This window comes from Colletotrichum karsti, assembly GCF_011947395.1.
Source record: "Colletotrichum karsti strain CkLH20 chromosome Unknown Scaffold2, whole genome shotgun sequence".
Lineage (NCBI taxonomy): Eukaryota > Fungi > Ascomycota > Sordariomycetes > Glomerellales > Glomerellaceae > Colletotrichum > Colletotrichum karsti.
The window spans coordinates 317,242-335,048 of NW_024065902.1; the positions used below are offsets into that span (position 1 = coordinate 317,242).

The 17,807-nt window shown below is 56.3% G+C and overlaps 5 protein-coding genes across 5 annotated transcripts; 2 read left to right on the forward strand and 3 right to left on the reverse strand.

The window, feature by feature from the left end:
• Positions 1-222: 222 nt before the first annotated feature.
• Positions 223-1,611, reverse strand: CkaCkLH20_00648 (phosphatidylserine decarboxylase; the record flags this gene model as incomplete). Its single annotated transcript, XM_038883368.1, has 1 exon — positions 223-1,611. One exon carries the CDS (start codon positions 1,609-1,611, stop codon positions 223-225), a length of 1,389 nt encoding a protein of 462 aa, XP_038750963.1.
• Positions 1,612-3,569: 1,958 nt separating this feature from the next.
• CkaCkLH20_00649 (uncharacterized protein) lies at positions 3,570-5,200 on the forward strand (the record flags this gene model as incomplete). Its single annotated transcript, XM_038883369.1, has 2 exons — positions 3,570-4,855; positions 4,909-5,200. 2 exons carry the CDS (start codon positions 3,570-3,572, stop codon positions 5,198-5,200), a joined length of 1,578 nt encoding a protein of 525 aa, XP_038750964.1.
• Positions 5,201-6,135: 935 nt separating this feature from the next.
• Positions 6,136-6,831, reverse strand: CkaCkLH20_00650 (ribonuclease P protein subunit p29; the record flags this gene model as incomplete). Its single annotated transcript, XM_038883370.1, has 1 exon — positions 6,136-6,831. One exon carries the CDS (start codon positions 6,829-6,831, stop codon positions 6,136-6,138), a length of 696 nt encoding a protein of 231 aa, XP_038750965.1.
• A 650-nt stretch (positions 6,832-7,481) lies between these two features.
• On the forward strand, positions 7,482-10,091 carry CkaCkLH20_00651 (glycerol-3-phosphate acyltransferase; the record flags this gene model as incomplete). The annotated part of the gene is made up of 3 exons (XM_038883371.1): positions 7,482-7,633; positions 7,723-9,577; positions 9,630-10,091. The coding sequence occupies 3 exons, from the start codon at positions 7,482-7,484 to the stop codon at positions 10,089-10,091; spliced, it is 2,469 nt and encodes an 822-aa protein (XP_038750966.1).
• Positions 10,092-10,262: 171 nt separating this feature from the next.
• CkaCkLH20_00652 (pantoate-beta-alanine ligase) lies at positions 10,263-11,405 on the reverse strand (the record flags this gene model as incomplete). Its single annotated transcript, XM_038883372.1, has 1 exon — positions 10,263-11,405. One exon carries the CDS (start codon positions 11,403-11,405, stop codon positions 10,263-10,265), a length of 1,143 nt encoding a protein of 380 aa, XP_038750967.1.
• Positions 11,406-17,807: the final 6,402 nt, after the last annotated feature.

The window sequence follows — 17,807 nt, forward strand, 5'->3', positions numbered from 1 at the left end:
TTGGAGCTTACATGTCTCATTGCCGGAGTGAATACGCCATTCCGATTCGGTTATGAAGGGTTGGTAATGAACTTACTAAGAGGCCTTCTTATAGTTGGTGGAGGCTTCGCTGTGAAGCCTCGTTCCATCGCGAGTACGAATGAGATTCACGTACGAGATTCATATGAAAGAACAACTGTCTATTTGAGCATAAACCTCTATTCGAACTGAAATTACGGCCTTCTATTTCGCCACAGCCAATGCGCTCCTCACAGCAAAATTCTGCTCCGTATCCATATCCCAAGGCCCGGGCTTGATCCAATCCAGTCTGACCCCAGGCTGGAACACCATGCAATACGAACTCCCTCCGAAATGAAACATCCCAATCTCCTGCCCCTTCTCAATCCTCTGCCCCTCCTTCACCACAAAGCTGCAGGTAGAGACCTCGACCATGCCGATGAATACAGCGGCCATCAACCCGATCTTCGGGTTGTCGGCCTGGATGTAGATAATCCCCCTCGTGGCCACCGCGCTGAGATACGGCTGCGAGTACGTCGGCGCCGCGGGGTCAAGCTGTCCCTGTCCTTTGGCGCCGGCCAGCCCCTCGTAGTAGTTCTCGCTGTAGTACGTCCCCGGCACCGAGTCGATCCCGATGACCCTGCCGCTAACGGGGGCGTGCCAGCGGTGGTAGCTCAGCGCGCTCAGGAAGGCCTGGTAGACCGTGCCGCCGACGAAGTGCGACGTGTGCTTGCTGCAGTTGAGCATGTTGGCGAGGGAGTACGGCTGGCCCTTGAGGTAGAAGGTGTCGAAGAGCTTGACGCCCGTCCGGACCTGCAGCGGCGCCGACTCGCACGCGTTGGCGATGACCAGCGTCGGGTCCGGGAATCTCTTGTCGCGGTGGCCGTGGTCGGGTGCCTCGACGGGGCGGACGTGGTCGCGGAACCGCCGTACGAAGAAGTCATCCCACGACGTGAAGCCGAAGTACTCCCACGACGGGTTGCACTCGAACAGGTCCTCGAAGTTGTAGCTCGTCTTGCCGTTGTTGGCCTTCTCGGCGATGATTTCCCGCCCTTGCTTGGACAGCCAGCCGTCGAGACATCCACGTGACTCGGGGGTTGTGAGGAACTTGCCCCAGGAGTTGAGGATGGCGGCGATGGCGGCGTTAACCTCCGGGAGGAGGAACAACTCGTAACCCGAGTCGGTGCCCATGGGGTAGTCTAAAAGGGCATTGATGGGACAGCCGATGAATCCGATGGCTGTCGAAGGGTCAGACTTGCGGACGAACTCCGGCCCGGACAGCATCACTAGATTCAGGATCGGGATGAAGTCGTCAAACGACTTGATGGCTCGATGGCCGGAGGGGTCTTGGGGGTATTTCCTCGAGGACTCAGTGAACATCTTGTTGGCCAGCTTGGTGAGATGAGGATCCTCGGATACAAGCTTTTGGAGCGCAACGAGGCTGGGATCCAGAGGCTCAGTGCTCTTGGAGGCTTTCGCCTTGGCTTCTTTGGCCTTTTGGACGGTCCATTGTATGATGAGATTACGGTCTTTGGGAAGCCAGTGGCCCGGAGCCTGGCTATGGGAGGCCTTCTCTTGAGAGATTGTTGGCTTTCTAGAAAAGTACGAAAACATGCTGAAAGAGTCTATTGGTGTTGAGTATTGGACCAGGGCACGCGAGTGTCGAGGGTTTGGAAAAAGCTGCAAGACGGCGGTTTATACCTGCCGCGGGCATTAGTCCATTAGCTAATACCTCTGGTTGGGAAACACACGTGAGTGTCAGTTTACATGAACTTTTCGTTTCACGAAACGCAGAAACCCGCCATTTGCAGGCGTCGGATGTGCCATGACTTGTTTCTGCCGCCCTCTTGTGTCTCTGCAGCGTGTGAAACAACGTCCGGGGAGATGGACGTTGGCTGGCATCTGCCCCAACGTTTTCGACTGAGTCGTTCTCCAGATTTCATCAGACGTTTAAAATGCCGCATGCCGCGAGGGCGAGGACGGGGACGAGGAAGCAGAGAAAACGGGACACGGTTGCGGTCAGTAAGCACGCCGCCCGATTCGTCGAGTGTCTCTCAGAGTCAGACACGGCGTCCGGGCCGCCACGAAGCCGGCGTTTTTTCCCACCAAGACATCTTTCGTCCGAAGATGTTGGTGAGGGACGTATCGCGTCGGCGGCACCAGTCCGCTCGAGCCGATCCGTACTACACCGGTTGTGACTAAGGTACAATGTCGTAAGTGCCGTCCAAGCCGATGGCGGACCTGGTTCCTGGCTGCTGCAGGACATGTCTTGCGAATGCGGACGAGGGCCTGACAGAGGCGTACTTTTTCATCTGAAGGTCACGGAGGAAAATCGGGGACTGGGTTTCGGCTGATGAGGCGACCTGCCAACCTCGGTGTTGGGTCAGCGCGAGTCAAAGTGAGGTTTGAGTCGGCGACTGAGTTTGTCATTGGACTCAGCTTGCGTTCTGGAATGCGAGCCCGATGAAGTCGAGAGTCTTGGTCGGCGATGTTTTGTGAATGTGGACTCACAACACCACCTGGGAATGATGTTAAATGCTTCGCCGATTGCTCCAGCCGAGCTGAAAGTGATGAGGTGTCAAAAGAGGAATGGTGTTACTCAGCCAACACGGCAATTGTCTCAGTAGGTGATAGAATTGGAAAGATATCGAAACGGCAAAAAGAAATGCGCTCGTATGTGTGGGATTTAACCACCGAATCTCCCCGAGGTGGGCTCGAACCACCAACCTCCAGATTAACAGTCTGACGCGCTAGCCAATTGTGCCATCGGGGATGAGACGCTTTTAATTGCTGAAAGTTTTGCTCGGGTGGAGGCCTAAGGCGGGCGTGGGTAAGGGGAGCAACCAGCTCTGCTCAGCGTCCTGGTGTGGGCGGGTGCAAATCCAGTTCTGTCTTGGTCGGGGTTCCGCGAAATCCGCCTGAAATTTCCCCTCTCAGGTGCTACCCTGTGTGGACTATGTGTGGCATGGTGCGAGGCGTTAGGTGTTGCAGCTTGCATGCTTGAGCTGCGTTCTTCATCACGAAGTTTGCCCGTTGCAGTTCGATATCGTTGGCGTAAGCGCCACTGACGAGACCATCGATTCTGATGGCTCCCAAAATTCATTTTTCGAGGCCGGCCTTGGAAAGGTGCCAGGTCCGCAATAGAGAGAGTTCCGAATGCAAACAGCCGTAAATCAATTGGCGACGTGCCTCAAACACGACAACAGGCATGAAATGAGACAGGAGAACAGCCTTTCCAAAGGTAGAAGCCAATAAGGCGATGGACAAAGGCATCTTGGTCGTACGACTTCACGGGGAAAGAACTCGGCGCCAGCTTACCTGCCTTAGTGGCGGCTACCTGCCTCCAGAAAAAAGCAAACGCGACGCGTGCGACTGCCGCCTATGACATCAGGATTCATCAGACTTTCCTTCCAAGTTCACCTCCTCGTCGCGTCTTCCCTCCTAGCAATCAATTCTCTCCCAACAACATTCCTCTCGTTGTACCACCTTCGTTGAAGCATCGCGAATACCAATTGCCATCAATTGACTTGATCAAGCCTCTTCCCACTGTCGTCCGACGCAACACAGACATCATGGTCACCACTCGTGCCGCAGACCACGCCAACGGCAACACTGAAGCTCCTTCCGTAGCCGCTGGTGAGAAGCGCGGCATCGAGCACGATGCTGCTGATCCATCTCCTGATGCCAAGCGAGTGAAGAAGTCAGACGAGACCCGTCAGACTACACTGGAGGAGACTCTCGAGAAGAACAAGGATGATGCGGAGACCAAGACCGCTGAGACTGAGACTAAGTCCACTGAGGACAAAGACCAGAAGAACGGCGATACCGAGATGAAGGACTCGGGTGCTAATGGCCATGACGGCGCAGAGTCGGTCACTGACGCCAAGAACGAGACAGAGGATGTCGCTGTCGAGAAGAAGAAAGACACCAAGGCAGAGGCTACGGAGGAGAAGCACCAAACCGATGAGAAGATGGAGGACGCCCCGGTGGAAGCCGAAGAGAAGTCCAAGACCGAGGAGGTGCCCAAGGCAGACGAGAAGATGGTCGACGCCAAGGTAGACGCCGAGGAAAAGACCAAGGCAGACGAGAAAGTGGAGGATAACAAGACTGAAACTTCAGAGGAGAAGTCCAAAGGAGACGACAAGACAGAGAAGGAAGCGAAGACAGAATCTACGGAGGAGGCGACTACGGCTGACGAGAAGACGGAGGCTGACGCCAAGGTGGAAGCTCCAGAGGAGACGGCCAAGAACAACGAGAAGACAGATACCAAGCAGGAGAACGGAGACTCCGCCGAGATTCCCCACGAAGACAAGAAGGTTCCTTCCAACGTCCTCGAGAAAGGCATCGTCTACTTCTTCTTCCGCGCTCGCGTCAACACCGACCAGCCCGAGGAGGTTGACGACATTGCCCGCAGCTACATCATTCTCCGTCCCATGGCCCCTGACTCCAAGCTCGGCGACGGACCCATTGGCGATGCTGGCAACACACGCCTTCTTGCCCTCCCCAAGAAGGTGTTCCCACAGAGTGGCAGAGACCGCTTCATGGTGTTCGTCGAGAAGTTTGGTGCTTCTTTCTCTGAACTGAAGGAGCAGTTTCTGTCAAGTGGCGAGAACCAGACCCAGGCTGGAACTTCACACGTCCCTGCCGCGACTCCTGTGGGTGAGGGAGTCTATGTTATCACCACCACCGGCAGAGAGAGCCACCTTGCGTACATGCTTACGCTGCCTGAGAATGGGGGCGAGGTTCAGAGCGAACTTGGTCTCAAGGAGCAGGGAAGCTTCATCTTGAGCACCAAGAATCCCAAGTTCCCTGGCCCTGCCAATGCCCGTCTCCCGCAGGATCCTGACTTCCCGGAGAGGTAGGCTCCATGCCGAAAAGTTCGGATGTTTACTTACTAACATCGAATGACAGTATCAAGAACGACTTCCGCGACCTCCGCTGGATGCCGTCCAAGCCGGAGCACCTCGACTACGTCAACGCCCAGATCCTCATGATCGGCGAATCGGATGGTCTGAAGAACGCCACGGAGCCGCGCAAGAAGGACGTCCAGGACGGCAAAGACGAGCCGAAGGAGGTCCTTGAGGATATCGAGGAGGAGGATACCAAACGGATGGAGAGCCTCGCCAATGACGACTCGACCGCCATCTTCGCCGATCTGCAAGCCCGTGCCAAGGACTATCCGAAGTTGAAGACGACCTTCTAAGTACATCATTTCGTTGTGTACCGAAGGAAAAGCGGGTGGCAAGGACGGCGAAGAGCAGAGATTGCGGACTGAGCAAGCAGAGAATTGCGAGAACGGGGACTGGGACGACGGCGATTGTTACGGCGGGAGGATTGATTTTTGCAAGTTGTGAATGGCATAGCTTGATTTTGGCGCTGAGAAGCAGCCTGATATTTTAGAGGCAACGAGCAGGACAACTAGTAAGAAACCAATTTAAAGCATATTCCTGAGACAAACTTCCATATCATTCCTATCAAGGGAAGAACACTAGGAGTTGATATCACTGCTCATTCGGAGATCCTTGTCAACGGTGGCTACTGAACCTCGCTAATTTACCTCGTGCAGCTCAAGTCCCCTTCTATCTCTACCGTTTTCCGTTCCGCCGAGGCAGATATTCCTGGCCTCACATGGACAGAAACAGCACAGGGTACCCGGGCATTCGCTATGTATCTGTACTATGATACACATCGCAGGTCAAGTACGGCACAAGACAAGTAGATAGAGAACCAAAGGTGACGCATAGGCACGAGTTAATAGTCAATTCATCCTTAGTCTGTTGGTCAGCGAGGTGCTCTGCATATCTAGCGCCTCTATCAAGACGTATATGCGCCACCTTTTCGGCGTCCAAAACCCTCGGCGACCCCCGTCGTCTTGCCCTGACTTCTCTCGCGCTCTTTCGCGGTTCATCCGGCCCCAGAAGGTGTCACCCTCCTTTTTTCTATGTCGCGGATAACGCGGAGGCCCCTCGTGCCTTTCATGGAGTCTCGGCTTAATGGCCCTGCCGCCCGCACGCCCTTGGTGCGCGAAAGTAACGTCTGTTCGGCTCGTGAGCCGCAGATATGTTCTCTTCGTCGACAGCCCGAAACCCGATCGGGTGGAGGTATTCATCGTTGGTCGATATTCAGAGAAAAAAAATCTCAGATGTTCTTCAGATAATGGGGCTTGAACTTCTTGTTGGCCCGATCCGCGCCGCGCATAAGGAACTGGTTGCCGAGCACCTCGCACACGAACCGCCGCGAGTCACCACCCTCTTTGGCCTTATCCGACCCTTCTTCGGGCTCCTTGACGGGTATCTCGACCCTGAACCACGTCCCCTCCTTCGGCACGATCTTCATCTCATTCTTGCGCGTGATGATCTCGAACGCGAACTTGGAATCCTTGACGACGATGCCCTTGATGCCGACGCGGCTCGGGCACGAGCTCCGCGAGACCTCGACCTCGGCGCCGTGGAACTCGGCCGCGCTCAGCTTCGCCGCCGCGCCCTGGCCCCCGCCGTAGAGTTCCGAGCCCAGGACCTCCTCGACGTAGCCCAGCCAGAGGCGGTGGAGGGGCTCGAAGACGGCGTATTTCTGGCCCTCGCGGGGCACCTCGTACAGGCCGCGCCTGCGTCGTTCGCGGGCGGAGAGGGGTTTCGGCTTGAGTTTTTGTTTCTTGGCGAAGTCGTCGCGGGCCTTGCGGCGGTTGGCGCGCGCGTTGGAGGGCGGCGGTGGTGAGTTCGGTCGCAGGTAGAGGGGTCGGTATTGGATCTTGTCTGTGAAGATGCGGTTGACGCCGTCGGGGGAGTGCGCTCTTGAGAGCAGGGCTTGCGTGACTGGTTGATTTGCGGGCGCCATATCGACGGGCTTCCTTGCGCCGTTACTGAGGTCGTCTCGGCAGAGAAGTCGTAAGTGTTGTTGCTGACTGCAGGCAGCGAGCCTGACTTCGTGAAATCGGGAGTGGAGATGGAGATGGAAAATTAAATGTTAGTGCCTCCGGATTTCTTAGGTGGTGGGACGGGAACCAGGATGAACTGCTTGAAAAGATACGTACCGCCTTCAGTGGCAGCTGCAGCAAGGATTCGCCAGTCCTTCACATGCCGAAAAAACGCTAGAGCCGCCAAATGGCGTCGAGCTCGGCTGGAAATGCGCTGGAGAGTTGGGCACTTGACCTCAACGGTCCACCCAAATGTCCCGCGGCATGACACTGCGACTCTTCGGCTCCCGTCGTCCACGGTGCTCTGCTTTGGAGAGAGAGGAGAGAGAGAGCAGCGCCAAAACAATCTTTTTCCATCCACATCATTCTAGGTACCTTGTCTTACTTCGTTCTAAAGGAGAAATCCGTCACTCTGTAACGTCATCTACAGTTCTCCTTCTGCCCTTCCCCTCCGACTCTCGGCAATGGCAAGGAGCTTAACCGGATTGCTTTGAAGCATCTAATACGAAGCCCATTTATGCGATTCACGATACCCAAATTCAACGATTGATACCCCTTACCCGCCACCGCAATGGCCAAAAACGACGACTCCGCGCCGGATCTGAAGATCCTCGGCGACCAAATCACCCTCCAGCCCAGCGGCTACATCAAGTCACAGCGCGACGACGAGAAGGAGGAGGCCTTGATGAAGCACATGGCCCGCTTCCGCTCCGAACCCTTACAGTACGTCTGGCCGCGGTCCGCGCCGGTTCATCGCCGGTCGCAGCCTCCTTTTTGGATCCAGGAACAGGACTGACTAGCTCGTGCGCCAGGTTCCTCCGCGAAGTCTCCCTCTACGTCTCCGGCACCGGCTGGCGCGCCTACGACAATGCCATCGGCCAACCCATCTTCTACTCCGGCTTCAGCGACAAGATCAAGGACGCCGTGCTGTCGGCGCCCCTGCTTCAGGCGCGCATCGCCGACCTCGCCGAGAAACGCGTCAATGTTGAAGAGAAGGAAGGACTGCTGAGCAAGCAGGACAAGGATTTCGACCTGAAGCGCGCGCGCAGGCGAGCGGCCATCGAGGCCGGGATTCAGGAAGTGGCCGAGAAGATGACGGACGACATGATTTGCAAGTTCGAGAGCAAGACGTTCATCCGGAGCGCATACTACCTCGTCACACAACTGACTCTGCGGGCATACCACCAGGGAATCCACGTCTCTAGCGAGGAGGTGCTGAGGTTAAGAAAGGTCGCGGAGGAGGCCGAGAGGAAAAAGCAGAGCATCATATTCTTGCCCTGTCACCGGTCGCACGTCGACTACGTCTCGCTGCAGCTCATTTGCTACCGCTTGGGGCTGGGTCTGCCGGTTGTTGTCGCCGGTGACAACCTCAACTTTCCTCTGGTGGGAAGCTTCCTGCAGCACGCCGGCGCGATGTGGATCCGGAGATCTTTCGGCGATGACATACTGTACACGACCCTTGTCCAGACATACATCGACACCCTGCTGCAAGGGGGCTACAACTTTGAGTGCTTCATCGAAGGTGGTCGGTCGAGGACGGGCAAGCTGCTGCCACCAAAGTTTGGGATCCTCAACTTCGTCCTCGACAGCATTCTGTCAGGCCGTGTGGAGGATGCCGTCATCTGCCCGGTCAGCACGCAGTACGACAAGGTCATTGAGACAGAAGGCTACGTGACCGAGCTGCTTGGTGTGCCCAAGAAGAAGGAGAATCTAGCGGACTTTGTCTCGGGCGGTTCTTCCGTCCTGTCTCTCCGCCTCGGCAGAGTTGACGTCCGCTTCCACGAGCCCTGGAGCCTGCGAGGCTTCATCAACGAACAGCTAGTGAAGTTGGCTAGATTGCCGACTGGACTCAATCTGGACACGAAGAACCCCGAGAACACCGCCGTCCGCCAAAAGCTGCTGCGAACGCTCGGCTACAAGGTGCTCTCTGACATTAACGATGTATCGGTTGTCATGCCTACCGCCTTGATTGGTACCGTCCTGCTCACCCTGAGAGGCAGAGGTGTCGGCAAGGCCGAACTCGAGCGTCGCGTCATGTGGCTCACTGACCGCGTTCGAGCGAAGGGTGGTCGTGTTGCTCATTTCGGCAACGCGCCCCTCTCGGATATCATCGATCGTGGTCTCGAGGTGTTGGGTAAGGATCTGGTCGGCGTCGTGACAGACCTGCCAGAACACACCTACTACGCCGTTGACAGATTTCAACTCTCCTTCTACCGAAACATGACGATTCATCTGTTCATCTCGGAAGCGATAGTGAGCGCTGCCATGTACATGAAAGTCAAGCAGGGAGGCGGTCCAGCCATGCAGGACATCTCGTTCCAAGAGCTCCAGGATCAGATTCAGTTCTTGTCGTCACTCTTCCGCGGGGAGTTCATTTTCCCTAGCGACGGTCTCGCAGCAAACTTGGAGAAGACCTTGCGGGATCTCGAGGCCGACAAGGTTCTCAAGCTTCACCGGGACGAGGCAGGCAAGGTGACGGTGGTCGGTCTGTCTGATCACGAGAGAATGGTCGGACGAGAGAACTACGACTTTTACTGTTTCCTGATTTGGCCGTTTATCGAGGCTAGTTGGCTCGCGGCGGTTTCTCTGATGGGCTTGACGCCGCCTCTAGGCCAGAAGGACGATATCTGGATCGAGGTTGCGAAAGCCCAGGGCAGTGCGCAGCTGGTAAGACTTCCAGTACAAGATGATTTCTGACCGGTGACTGACATTGACTTAGCTCGGTAAAACCCTGTACCACCAAGGCGACCTAAGCTACTTCGAGGCTGTGAATAAGGAGACTCTGAAGAATGCCTATCAACGATTCGAGGAGGAAGGCATTCTGCAGGTGGTCAAGTCGAAGGATCCCAAGGTCCCCCCTCGTCTACGCCTCGACCCCGAATGGTGCCCTTCCCGGGACCCAATCACGGGTGTTCTGAACGCGTCTGGGCGACTCTGGGATTTCACCGAAAAGATTGCGTCTAGCCGACGTGAAGGCAAGAATCGGCGCGATGGCGCTACCGTCAGCACACGCGTGCTGCGCCTGACAGATCTGCTCGGCAGCAAGCTATTCGAGGCTGCCAGAGTGGGCGACAAGAAGAGCGCATCTCCGACTCTCAGCGTTGAAGATGCCAATCAACTCAAGAAGAGTGTCAAGGAGCAGAGGAGGCGTAGGTCGCTGGAGAATCGCGCGCATCTGTAAATTTTGTACAACTGTAAACATGTATAGCGGGTATGATATGATTAAAATGTAGCCATTCTGAATCCATCGCTGGCGTCATCGCGTCCTTGAATCTATAGAGATGCGACAAGCCACCAGCTGCCATGAAATATTTTCAAATTAGAAACCTATCCAACTTTCCATTCATAGATCCTACTGGGTATTTGGCTTGAGAATAATGTTGTCAATAAGTCGTACAGAAGGGCCATCGCTGTGGCCCAGGTCCTCGCCTGGTTGCGGCTCTTCCACCGGCAACATCTTGACGGCGCCGCTGAGGATCCCTCCCTTTGTCGGCACAACGGTGTTGATCTCCTGCATCGTGTCGGGATCCGCCAGCGAGATGTAGTCCACCTCGAACATCACCCTGTCTTTAGGCGCCAGCTTGGACTGCTCCGACAGCACATTCGCAGCGACCTGGTTCGCCGCACCGAGGATCGCCTCCCTGTCCAGCGCGCCCTGCTGGTACTTCTCCTCGGCAGCTCTCAGCGCGCGGTTCAGCACCGTGGCAACCTTCCGTCTCCGCACGCCGAGGTACACGTTCCGCGAGCTCAGCGCAAGCCCGTCGGCCTCGCGCATCGTCTCCCCGATGATGACCTCCGTCGGGAGCATGAAATCCTCCACCATCCGCCGGATCACGACCGTCTGCTGCACGTCCTTCTGCCCGAAGTACACCCTCTCGGGCTGCACGATGTTGAAGAGCTTCATGCACACCGTCGCGACACCCCTGAAGAACGTTGGCCTGCTCGCGCCCTCCAGCACCTCGCCCACGGGCGTGATCGTCACGAAGCTGCCCTTGCTCCCCGGCTCCTGTCCCGGGAAACCCGAGGGGTACATCTCGGCGGTGGTGGGCGCGAAGACGGCGCTGACGCGGCCGAGGTTGCCCCCGTCGCCGGCCAGCTCGCGGTCGAGGTCGCGCAGGACCTCGGTGTCGCGGGCCCAGGTGGCCGGGTAGGAGGCCAGGTCCTCGGAGAGGCCGAACTGGGCGGGGTTGACGTAGACGGAGACGACGACGTGGTGGTTCTCGCGGGCGGCGGCGCGGATCAGGGAGAGGTGGCCCTCGTGCAGGGCGCCCATGGTCGGGACGAGGCCGACGGAGCGGTACTCGTGGGTCTGGGGGCGGCGCCAGGTCCGGAGGGCCGAGACGGAGCGGAAGACGCGGATCGGGCTTGAGGGGACTGTTTCGGCGGTCGAAGAGGAGGAGGAGGATGAGCATGCCGTCCGGAGCTGGGTGCCGGCGCCGGTGCGCAGCGGGCTTGTCGTTGTGCCCGCCGCGGCGCGGAGGGTGCGGGCGAGCATGGTTGGGGCTGGGGAATTTTTTGGGGTGACTGAAATGACGAGAAATTGTGTATGTCTGGTTTTAGGGAGGAAAGAAGGGATTATCGGCCATTGTGGAGGCGCAATGGCTTATAGGGTCCGCGGTTGTGATGGTTTCTGCGGCGGATTTTTGAGGACGGAGGGAGGTTTGGTGGAGATACGGATAGTGGTGCTCGGTGCTATCGGTGAGCTGCCGTCGGTGCTGCTCGTGCTGGGAGCTCCTGTGGGTCTCGCACGTGAGGGGCATCAGCTTATCTAATCTGATCTGCCGGAAGATGAGTAAGCATCTCCTCTGGCCGAACCTCACCGAACCGCGGTTTCGAACTCACCGAAAACTACCACCGGTGAAGGGCTGGTCGGGGCATTTCAGTGTTATCCACTGAATAACCTCGCCAAACTCCCGCTGTCACTACCCTTCCTCCTGGGCTCCCATGCCAACAACTTTCTCCCTCTTCCTCTCCTTCCAGCCGCAATCATTATTTTTGTCTTGCAAATCAGCAAGTAGTCATACGTCGTGGCTACACAGGATTCATGCCAGGCCAATCCCTCGTACGACATGGCACCAGAGAATTCCCGTGCAACGCGAGGCATGCGAGATTGCCGTCGCCATCTTAGCACGATTTGGTCTAATTCGCGATCCCACGCCCTACGCATCTCGTCTTTCCCTGGACTCTCTTACCATTCCCCCCCCGACCTTCTCGCTTTCTCGCCAAATTTCTTTACTCATGGGTCAGAGTCATCGCCTTCGAGAACATTCACGGCCTCGCCTGATGCTCTCGTTTTCGACCTTGGAACCGATTTGTCAAATCTCCTGTTTCACGCCTGGGGACACTTTCTTGGCGGACATGGCTGAGATGTAGCAGAAATCATGGTTCTGCTGCATCGCCATCTCCCACTTTCCCCCACCATCCACCTACCACCGCAGAAGAAAAATTGGGTGGCCCAGTACTTCAGACGAAAAGACGCAGAAGATCGAAAGGCCTCGGGTCGTTGCAGGTGGCTGCATCGGGGGGATGACAGCCAATCTCCCGGCCGATATCTGTGCGACCCAACCTCGACGAGCTTACCACCTCACACACAACCAGCCATACAGAACAGCCCGTACGCGGACTTCCTCTGCCCAGCGCCAAAGTGGCTGCCAAATCATGTGTTGTGCGAGAACGAAAAGAGGTCTCGACGCAGCAGCTCTTCAGACGGCCAAGCTGCCCGATCAGCCTGGGCGTCGGTTGCAGATGTCTTGAATGCCGCCCGTTTGACAGCGACTGCCGCGGGCCCTGAATATCTGAAGATCACCAAGCAACTTGGCGTGTCCCCAAAAGGCAGGGCAAGTCGCATCTTGCAAAGAAGGCGAAGTCCGGAGCCGACACCAAGTTTGCAACGACTCAAGTCTGGCCATCCCGACGTCCGGACCCCCAGAAATGCTACCCGCGAGCGAGGCAAAAACTTCCCGAGAAGCTTATCCTTTCCCGCTGGGAGGTGTCAGCTTCACCCATGTGAAATGAGACCCTGGTGTTGTGGGGGAACGCGGAACAAGGCATGACGACGGCCGTGTATCGCACCCAGGGTCCGTTTTTTTGCCACGGAGTACGGCGTTCGGTGGGACAAAGCTGGTGTTGCTCGCCGTCTTCCTCGAACCTGCAAAATACGATACAACCTTGTGCAGTCCTCTGGATTGAGTCGCTGAGTGAGGGTTTGCTGCAGCGAGGATGAGGCTCGCTTCATTGGACAGCCCGCATTCGCTTCCAGGCTGTCTTTTAACGCAAGTCATCATCAGACGACGAAGGCTTCTGCGCTACGACAGAGGTTGTGCTACCCTCGACGCCAGAAAAAGCTACAATGCGCAGCGTTTCTCTCTGGCTGAACCTTGAGCCACTGGGAAGCAACAGCTGGGCAGATTGACTCCAAGATGCAAGTACAGCCTACATTTCTGTTTCATTCTGGTTCGTCTGGTGCGGGTTTCGCACTGCTCCAAGCGGCGCTTGGCAATCCAGTAACATCGTCGTCTTGGCATTCAAATGCAGCCTCGCCCGCGGGGTGCGCTCGACGTCTTTCTCGGCAGGCTCAATAGCCGGGCGGATGGACGGGTCCATGGCTCTCCAAGGCCCCACGACGGTGGACTCTTGACAGCATCACCAGGGACTTCGCGCGAAGAGATGGCGCTGCACACGACCTCCTCCCCTTCTCGGCGAGACAAGAACAGACGAATGAGGGTCCTCTGGGCAGGGTCAATCCTCAGAAAATCGTCCTTCTCGAATGCTCAGCGTGGGCAACGACACACCCAGGTCGACGCAACTCTGTGTTTATTCTGGGAAAGATGCATCTCGCGCTGAGAGCGGAGGGGCGAAGCGGTCGCAGACCAAACGAAACATGGGCAAAAGCTTCCCCGGGCTGCGAACCTTGCCCGCCCAGACCTATATCCGCGGAGGCTGATACTCATATGGCTGCGGTGGACGAGGTGGACGACGAGGTTGACGGTGTTAAAGCCTCCTGTTATTACGCCATATCTGGGTCGAGTCGAGACGACCCTCCTCGGTTCTACTCACCCGCCGCGGCGATCTGCTTCATCGGCCGACAATTTTCACTTTTTCGCTTCTCGCTCGGGCTTGCTAATTTTGTTTGACAACCCGGTCGACATTACTTCATAGCATCCAGCTTATGGGCTATACTTACCAGCGCAGCTGTGTCGAATTGCGAGATACTACGGTAGAGATGAATGTACACATCCCCACCGGCGGGCATGCCGCCGTAAGATCGTCCTTCCCGGCAGGAAAAACAGACGTGTACCGGGGCACGACGATCAAACCGTCCCGAGCGGCCTGGAGCAAAACATTTCTTCGCAGGCTGGGGAACATGAGATAATCGGGAATCTGGCATGACAGTGGGGTTCAGGTCTTTCGTATTGTGGGCAGCGGGAGCAAAATAAGCTACTTCGCGAAGTACCGCGGAATGCGCCATCATCTATCTGGCTGGCGAATGCCCAAGATCCACGCGGAAACAAAATACGCAACAGGAACCGGTGCTCAAGACTACCGGCAGCATCGTCAAGCGGTTTGCGACTGCAACTCGTCCCGTAACAAGGGCCTTGGAGCACGTTATTGCGCGGCCCAAGATGCGATGTGCAAAGATTCTGTGGGGGAAAAGGAAGCCCAAGGCCGGCAACAGATGCCAAACCGGCCGCTTAATGGGCCAATTATCAGAAGAAATCCACAACCAAGTCGCAGGTACGAAGATCCCCGCAAGAAGACGCGCAAGAAAGGGGACGAGCCGAGAAGAAGCCAAGCCGTGATCCTCTGTACTTGCGACCGTGATGGCACCCGCGATACTACGCCATACGCGCTGGTTTGTCTGGTTCGAAGAGGACGATGACACAGGACCGCGCACTGACGATGACGCCCTTACAAGTTGCGCCGATTTTTCCCCTGGGCAGCAGGATGCTATGGCTCGGCGTTCTGGGGAGCAAGAGAAGCCGAAGCAAGTCTCTGACAAGGCAGACAAGAAGACACGGTCACGGACGGGGGATGGCGTTCAGGAGCATTCCCTGGGGCTGGAAGACGGGATTGTTTGGCGCCTGCCTCGGGCTTCCGTGCGCACACTGTCGGGCGCCATTGCTGGCCATTCATCTCCGATGGAGGGAAGAGGCTTAAAGAGTCGAGATGCTAAAAGCAACCTCAGCGAAGGCCTGTGACGCTGATCGTCAGGCCCCGAGTCACCCTACCTCATCCACCCGTTTCCTTCAGCGCAGTCTGTTGCGATGAGAAAAGTCCCTAGGCCAGTGATGGTGTGTTCCCTCGAGCTTCATTCTAGCGGCGCCTGGAACCCCGGAAAGGCGGATCTGCAACACGTCCCGCGCAAGGTACGGGCATGTGGGAGCGGGTGCATGAGGAGGGAAGCGGGCGGCGATTGATTGGTGAAGCGTTGTGGCTGTGTGTCGTTGTGTGGTCCGAGAGTCTCACCTCTCTCTCTCTCTCTCTCTCTCTGTGGACATGGATCGCAGGATGATCCGTTTCCTTCTTCCGTTGTTCTTCAAGTTCGAATTGCGATCGTGGAGAATTGGCAATATGTGCAACGTCCGGAGCAGCTGTGGGCAGTTGCTCAAGTGTACGACAAAGGTAGTTCTTGGACTATTCTTGTGCTGTCGGGTAAGGGATATCGATCCGTTCTCCCCTCAAGCTGGCTGTATGGATGCCGGAGTTTGGTGCCGGTCGACGACTCTCACTCGGGTATCGGCTCCGTCACGGCTTTTCCGGCGCAATTGCTGGAAATATCGGGACCACATCATCACATGGGGCATATTCATCGCCGATGCTCTTGGAGTACGGGTAGTCGTTGCGGTAAACGAGTCGAGTCTCTCTAGCTGTCGAGCCAAAACTGCAAGAGTAACAAGCTCACCGCAAACATCTCCAGCAACGTCCATTAACAGATGCGAATATAACCAATATTCAGCCACAGACAGAGAACATTTGAGCTGTCACCGTCGGCAAACGCTTCTTCCATCTTAAAAAGTGGAAACCAGGGACCGCTCCGGTTTTAGAAGATCCCACCAAACTGCTAAATCAAGCGAGAGGCCTCGTCGGCACCGTGAATACGATCACGCCCCTAGGTGTCTTTATCATACACGTCGTGGTGTCTCTCAAGGTCGCTCATCTCTCTCACTTCGCTGCAAGCTCTCTCGGTCTCTCTCCCCTTTTCTTCAGGTCACAGCCACACAGACAGACGCGTACAAGTCGCACCCCCCCGTCGCCCATCGTCTCCATCGCACGTCGCCTCAACTTCCATCGACCGGATCTCCTTTCCCTCTGTCTCGCGACGTCTCTCCCTCTGAAGCAACGCCCTATCTCGCCCGCCGGCGCCCTCGTCTCCCCCTTCTCAGTTCTCAGCCTCTCCACATGCGCCCACGCGTGCGCTTTCTGCGCCCACTCCATTTCTCTAACGAACGACCCTGAGCTGAGCAAGAAGAGGTACCTTGGACGTTGACATTGGGATTCGACGCTGAGAGGGACAAGACTCACCCCCCTCGTCTACCAAAAAGACCCGAGCTCGACCAGACGTCTTCGATTTGTCTGTCTGGCTGGTCTGTTCTGCGTCTCCCGTGGAAAAAGGTTCTGGACTCACTCAATTCCAACGACGTCCATCGGCCACTGCCCACTCCGACAACCGCGTCTTTACCCGAACTTAACCATCCACCCTATTTTCTTGTCTCTGGATGTCCTAAAAGGAAGAAGCGAGCATCAGAGCCTCATCAACATCGACTTTCGAGATAGAAGCCGCGCAACCTACTTACCCTCTCCGACTCACGATCAAGCCTTCAGAGACTCAGCCAAGAACCGACCAAGTCGTTCATCCCAGACGACGGGAATACCAAGACTCTCAGCTGTGTTCTGCATTTGTGTCTGCGACATTCGCACTCGTACACTTCAAAGGTAGCGTTTTATTCAAGACTTTGTCTTGGCTCTCGACGCTCTCTCTCACTCTCGACCTCCACAACCCAGAACCAGCAACCCCCTGAACCTGACCCGAACCTGACTTGGGGGAAAGGGATTCCGTGCCGCCGAGAGATTCACTTCAGCGGCTTTCTCCATATTTACACACCCGCTGCCGACGACGCCTTTTTACTACGGCATCCTCTCTCTCCTTTGACTCTCGTCCTCCCGTTCTTCGCCTAATAATAATCAACTCCATCGCATACGCTTTTCTTGCCGGGTCGAACCCCGCCGACGACCGGAGATACACACATACACTCTCGACACTCGACACTCTTCTTCTTCATCCACACATTTCATCTGTACTTCTGTACAAGGAGACACACACACAACACAGCACACAATACATCGGTACACACACCACCAGGAAGAGGAACGAGAACTCTGTTCCGCCCACCCACGCGCCCCAGACAGGCCACACCTTTCGCCAGGGATTCCTGCATATGTAAACCGACCTTAGCGGCACGAGAACGGACCAAGTCTCACCCACCACCATTACCACCAACCAACCCAACGGCCAAGGACTGAAAGAGGGTACCTAGGACCACTCTTCACACCTCGCCATCTTGCGCTAGTCAAGTCAATCTGGCTCTGTCCTGGCGCAGTCTTTTTGTCCCTTTTCACTCTCTCACTCATCACTGGGACGCTAAAGCTTGTGACTTTTTTCCGCATCTCGACTTTTCCTCTCACGAAGCCGCTTCTCCGCCTCTCACCGACCGTTTCACCAACCAAGACGTGTGCCGCGCCGCCTATCCGCTTCCCGATTGCGCTCTCTCCACGAAAGCTTTTGCATATTCGAAATCACAACGTTTCAATCAACCATAGTGTTCTCACGGGGTCTGTGGTCTCGTAACATCTGAGCAACCTTACGCCTGCTCATTTTCCCCGCCTTGCGAACTCGGTC